The following is a 5,437-nucleotide window of genomic DNA, read 5'->3' as shown; positions in this document are numbered from 1 at the left end:
ACCAAAGGACTTGACGCCCCAGTAGCTCTGATGTGCAAGTGTTGAGCTGTGCAGCCTGTGGAGGCCGGGCCTGTCCTGGCTTCTAAAGCTTAATTTAAGCATTACAGATTTTCATTTTTTGAAGTACTTCTGTTTTAAATTGTTTTTCTCTATTAATTTCTTAAGTGTGTCAGTCTAACAGCCAGACTTCATCAGTCAAAAATGTTAAGAGCAGAGACCCTCCTTTTGTAAGGCTTATATATGAGTCAGGAATGAAGAAACCAAACACCAGAACCTTAAAAAGCCAAATGATAGTGGAGCCAGTGCCCATTTAGAAAAGCACTCTTACCCTCCCCTTAAAGTTCTACTTTGGTAAATATTAACATTTAACCAGTTAGCAAAATATTTAACCCCGTTAGCAAAATTAACACCGTCATTTTAATAGTTACTCTTTTGTGCATAGTAAATGTTGCAGGATGAATTTCACATTGGATAAAGCAGATTTGAAAATCAGTTTGCAATAAAGTGTGCCTCCCTCAACATCAATCTAAGCTCAGGGAAATGAACAGAGGCCCTGCAGCTGCTGCAGGTCTGCAGCGGCGCTGCCACGCTAAATCGTCTGGTAGCCGGCGTGGCTCCTCTTCCTGCCGATGAGGTAGGCGATGAGGACGATGAGGACCAGCCCTGCCAGGGCGCCACCCACAGCGATGGGGATCAGCATGTTGTTCTCATCCAGCTGACACTCTTCCACTTTGAAGACAAACGGGCACACACCATGCTCACAAGGGTTGTCACCATGGAACCTTGAAATAGGCCTCTCCCTCCTCCCCACTGCTGCCTACCACCCAGCAGGGGAGAAGGCTCCAATTTCAATCAACTATACAGAGGCAGGCCTTTCCGCACAGCTGGGAAACTATGGACATGGTCAGTGTGCAGGCCAGGGCCTGTGGGCTCTTCTGGAACACTGAACTCACCAAGCAGGCAGCACTTTTATATCCCACTTTCACAGGGAGAACAGCCACACTATTTCTCAAAATGACTACCTTTGCTCAAATGGTGATGTGTTCACATCTAAGATATGTTGGGTGTTTTGAAAGCAAAGTTAACACAGGAAGGGGAATTTGCTCTAAAAATCTCCTGGACTGGGAAAGTGCCCCCCCAAGCCCAACCCCTCCTTGCAGCACAGAAGCTATTAAATATCTAAACAGAACCCAAGCCTATTAAACCCCACGCAGAGTGTGAAATGCTGCCCTTGGTGGTACTCACCAGACCCAAACTTGCCACCTTCTACCTGGAAAGCCTGGACCCACACTTGGAATATGTTGACAGAAAAGGCCTTTGTGACCTGGATGCGTTCCTCCGCATTACACCTGTAGGAGTTCCCCATGGAAGCCTGAAGCGCTCTCAGTGACCTGTTGGTGGCTTTGAAGGTGGGGGCTGCAAAGGCACATGAGAGTCAGTGTTCTGGGGCAGCTGGATGGGCTGGTGAATTCTGTGTGTGGGGTGGGGAGGATCTTACTTTTGGCTTCGGGGAGAGTCATGTTCAACTGAATTCCTTGCAGGAAAAACCGGCTAGAACTTGCATTCTTAAAAAGAAGAGATAATCCGTAACCGCGCACCAGATTTCACATGTTTACTATTAAACTTAAAGCATCATTTCTAATAAATTCAACCTCCCGTGTTTCTAGCTTTAGAATGAAACTGCAGAGTATCCTGTCTATAAAAGGAACCATATAAATCTCAAGAACACAAATTTTGATTAGTTCCTTCCAGACTTTTTCACAGAATCAGATTCTCTACTAAAATGAGGACTAAAGGATCCATATTCCAAAAAAGTACTTTTCCTGAATGTTTACTGAACTTGAGGAAAGTTAAACTTTATTATGAGAAACCCAACTGTTAATCGGTTCATGTGCATAGTGTACTACAAATATTCATGCATTGAATTTCTGTTCTTCCCCTATTGTTTTGTTCATTTTACATATGATTCTTTGTAGGCAGGTATAAAGAAAAGATACAGAACGCAGAAATGCTGCTCCTCAGTAAAGGGGCAAGGACAGTGTTGGACGCAGGGGGCCATGCTGAGCATCTGCCCTAAAGTCGCCCTTCCCTATCTGCAGCCATAGTCTGGCTGCTGCCTGGTGTTTAACAGTGGCCATCGGGCACACAGGAGGCACACAGGAGGCACTCCGCCTAATGTCTGATGAATAAATAAATGAAGGCCCATTTGTAAACAAAAGAAGGGAAGGGAGAGAAAGTCGAGGGGCAAAAAAAGGAAAGGAGAGAAAAGACTCCTTCCTAAGGCAGGGCTGTGGGTTTCAGGACTGTCTATTTTCACCTGGGGTTGTGCATGGTGTGCTCAGCTTAGCTGATGCAGCCATAGTGCCACGAGGCACTATGTGAGAGAAAACTCAGTAGAAAGAAAACCACAGTGAGACACACGCGAAGATACCAGGCTGATCTGACACAGAAGACCCTAGAGTAACAGAGGAACGTGAACCCTCACCTTTCCAAACTGGAAGGCTAGGAGCATGGTGTTCGGGCTCCAGAGTTCCAGGGTCACCAGCTGGGCAGTGCAGCTCCCACTGAAATGGGTCTTATTTGGGTTGATATTGAATACTCCTGTCACAGTCTAAGTAAGAAAAGCAAACAAGTCACTATTCTGTCCCACACTCTTGAGTCTTCCATTCTTGAAAAAACTAAAGCAATCCTGAAAAACAGTAACCTCAAGGCCACATTCATTTTAGCCAAAACCAGAATGAAAGCACTAGGAATTTTAACTAGTGCAGATTTCTAGATTCCAAAATAATTTTTCCTGCTACTTCTGGTTGCTACTTTCAGAATGACACAAATTTAAGGGAAAGGTATAGATCCCAGCATCCTTCTCACCCTGTCCCCCAATGGTCACACACTTTACATTTATCACAAGCACGTTACCTGCCCCAGCCTTACAGACTTTGTCACCATTATGGAGAAATAATATTTCAAAGGAAAAGTATAAAAATAACACTTAAATATTTGAGTGGTATAAGTTTAAGCAAAATTTAACATTCTCTCAGGGGTCAACAAACTTGTCTTGTGGAGGGCCAAACACCACACATTTTAGGCTTTGTAGACCACACAACAGTCTCTGTCACAATCACTTGATTCTGCTGTTTCAGAGGAGAGCAGCCATAGCATGTAAAGGGGTGGGTATGGCTGTGTGCCAATTAGCTTACTACAGACACAGGCACACTGACTTGTTCTCTCTGATTCACATTCTAAAAGGCAATGCATGGGGTCAGCCGAGTGGCTCAGTTGGTTAAGAGCTCGCTCAAGAGTGCAAGCTCTGAGCAACAGGGCCACCGGTTTAATTCCCACATGGGCCAGTGAGCTGCGCCCGAGCTGAGATGCCACTGAGCTGCCAATCGGTGGCAGGATGACCCAGCTGTTAAAGAGCACATGCTCCTAACAATAAGGTTGCCTGTTAAAGATGGTGGGCTACGCCCGCCCACAACTAAAGACTGAACTCGGCACTTTGAGCTAAGCTGCTGACCGGATGGCTCAGTGGATAAAGTCTGCTGGTTCGACTCCCGCATGGGATGGTGGCTACACCCACCCGCAACTAATTGAACAATGGCACCTTGAGCCTAAAGGCATGACTGGACTTGGAGCTGAGCTAGCTGTGCCCTCCACAACTAAGATTGAAGGACAACAACTTGGCTGTTCCCCTCCCCCAATTCCCCAATAAAATTAAAAAAAAATAAAAAAGCTTACTCTGTGCCAGGCACTAGGCTAAGCACTTAAAAAATAAATAAATAAATAAATAAATAAATAAATAAATAAATAAATAAAATAAAAGGCAACGCACATACACTGAATTCCGATACTTGTGCACCAACACTCCAACGTACAAAGAGAAAGCGCTCCTTGGAGCTGAGCGTACCGTATTGTCCTTTTTCTCGTAGGTGATGTTCAGCTGCAGCCCCATGTTGGCCAGCAGACAGGTCCCGTTGGCGTCACTCACGTTGTACTTCTGCACCGAGGGGATCTCAGGTGCTAGAGTTGGCGAAGGGTGGGGAGGTGTGGGTGGCACTGTTGGGGAATGTCCATCTTGCTCACAGCGAGTCTCTGAAAGGACAAGGCGGGATGAACCACACTGCTCACAGGGAGGAAGGCAAACCGTTGGTTTCTTAGAACCAACAGGAGCTACAGCAATCCCAAGCTCCAGCTTTGTCTCCCTGAGCTTACTGCAGACCCCAGCAGACTTTCTCAAATAGCCCCGCTCCACAGAACATGACTGCTCAATTTTCCCAAGGATGGCACACACTAACATCATTCTGGAGTAAATCTGGAGGACAGGAGTAAATCATCACAATGTTCAGCTCAGGACAGGCAAGGCACCGCGCTCCCACAGAGCTGGCTGAGAGGGATGGCAAGTATCCAGTTCACCTGTCTCCACTCCTGCCACTGCATACGAGCTCTAACTGGACACTTCCAGCTCAGCTTTGGGCCAGTCCCATGTTCACAGATCTGTCCTCTTCTGCATGACAAACCTCCTCTTCCTACTGTGAGGTTAAGAAGAAAACCTTAACTCGTGTCATGTGCTGTTGCGACTGTCAGCCACGCACCATTTGAAATGTTGACAATTCACATAAATGCTCTCTGAGCTATTGCATAGTTCTGGAACAGTCACAGGGAAAATAGCAAAAGGGCCTGGAGCTCACAGGCCCAGGGACAGAGAGACACCAGACACACACATCATCACAAATCTAGTGCTATCCACACGGGGCCCCTGGGAGAGCAGCAGAGGTCCTTGGAGGGACGGGCATTAGGTGGCCCTGCAAGACAAGGCTGGAGCTGAGATTCAGGTGCATGGGGTTAGTCAGATGCTGTGGGTTTTTATTTGGGGCAGGGCGGTGAGGGCACCAGCAGGCACTCTCATGTAGGTAAGAAGCCCACTAGGTGTGACAGCAAAAAGCCCGAAACAGGAGACAACAATCTGGAACATGAGGGATGCCTGTGCAGACAGGCCACAGCAGAGGGACTTAGATCGATGGCGTGAAGTTAGATTTGGGGGGTGATGGTGTCCGTGGGGAGAGACCACGTCATACCCCCAGAGGACATGCTGAGGAGTGTAGATGTGATTCTGTTCTTCAGAATTTGACCCACTGTGTCTGTTTACAACAAAAATTTATATTAAAAAATCTAGGCAGACTGAACCCAAAGCAGAAAGATAACTGAACACTTTCTATAGGAACAGACAAGATAGGTGCGTGCCTTCTATGAAGATTACAGATTACTTAATGTTCTAAAACACCAAGATATGCAGCACTTCTAGGATACCATCAACTCCCAAATTAGGTTTTCTTTTACACTTTGTTTCTCTGGACTACCAAGAAGTTTAATATAATATTTATATGATTTCCATTCAATTCTGACCCTTTCCACATTCAGCTCCAGCGGTTCTCAACCCATG

General features: G+C 46.2%; 1 protein-coding gene across 2 annotated transcripts in view; it reads right to left on the bottom strand.

Annotated features, from left to right (window-relative positions):
* Positions 1-114: 114 nt before the first annotated feature.
* The window catches only part of LAMP1 (lysosome associated membrane protein 1), a 20,965-nt gene continuing 15,642 nt past the window's right edge, over positions 115-5,437 (bottom strand). For both annotated transcript variants that reach the window (XM_019644836.1, XM_019644835.1), the window contains exons 5-9: positions 3,905-4,089; positions 2,486-2,611; positions 1,499-1,565; positions 1,246-1,416; positions 115-729 (exon numbers count right to left, since the gene is read on the bottom strand). In XM_019644836.1, coding sequence (XP_019500381.1) covers positions 590-729; positions 1,246-1,416; positions 1,499-1,565; positions 2,486-2,611; positions 3,905-4,089 — 689 coding nt within the window. In that variant the 3' untranslated portion in view covers positions 115-589. The remainder of the gene's footprint in view (positions 730-1,245; positions 1,417-1,498; positions 1,566-2,485; positions 2,612-3,904; positions 4,090-5,437) is intronic.

This window comes from Hipposideros armiger, unplaced genomic scaffold (assembly GCF_001890085.2).
Source record: "Hipposideros armiger isolate ML-2016 unplaced genomic scaffold, ASM189008v1 scaffold_91, whole genome shotgun sequence".
NCBI lineage: Eukaryota > Metazoa > Chordata > Mammalia > Chiroptera > Hipposideridae > Hipposideros > Hipposideros armiger.
This window is presented reverse-complemented; position numbering and strand designations above follow the sequence as displayed.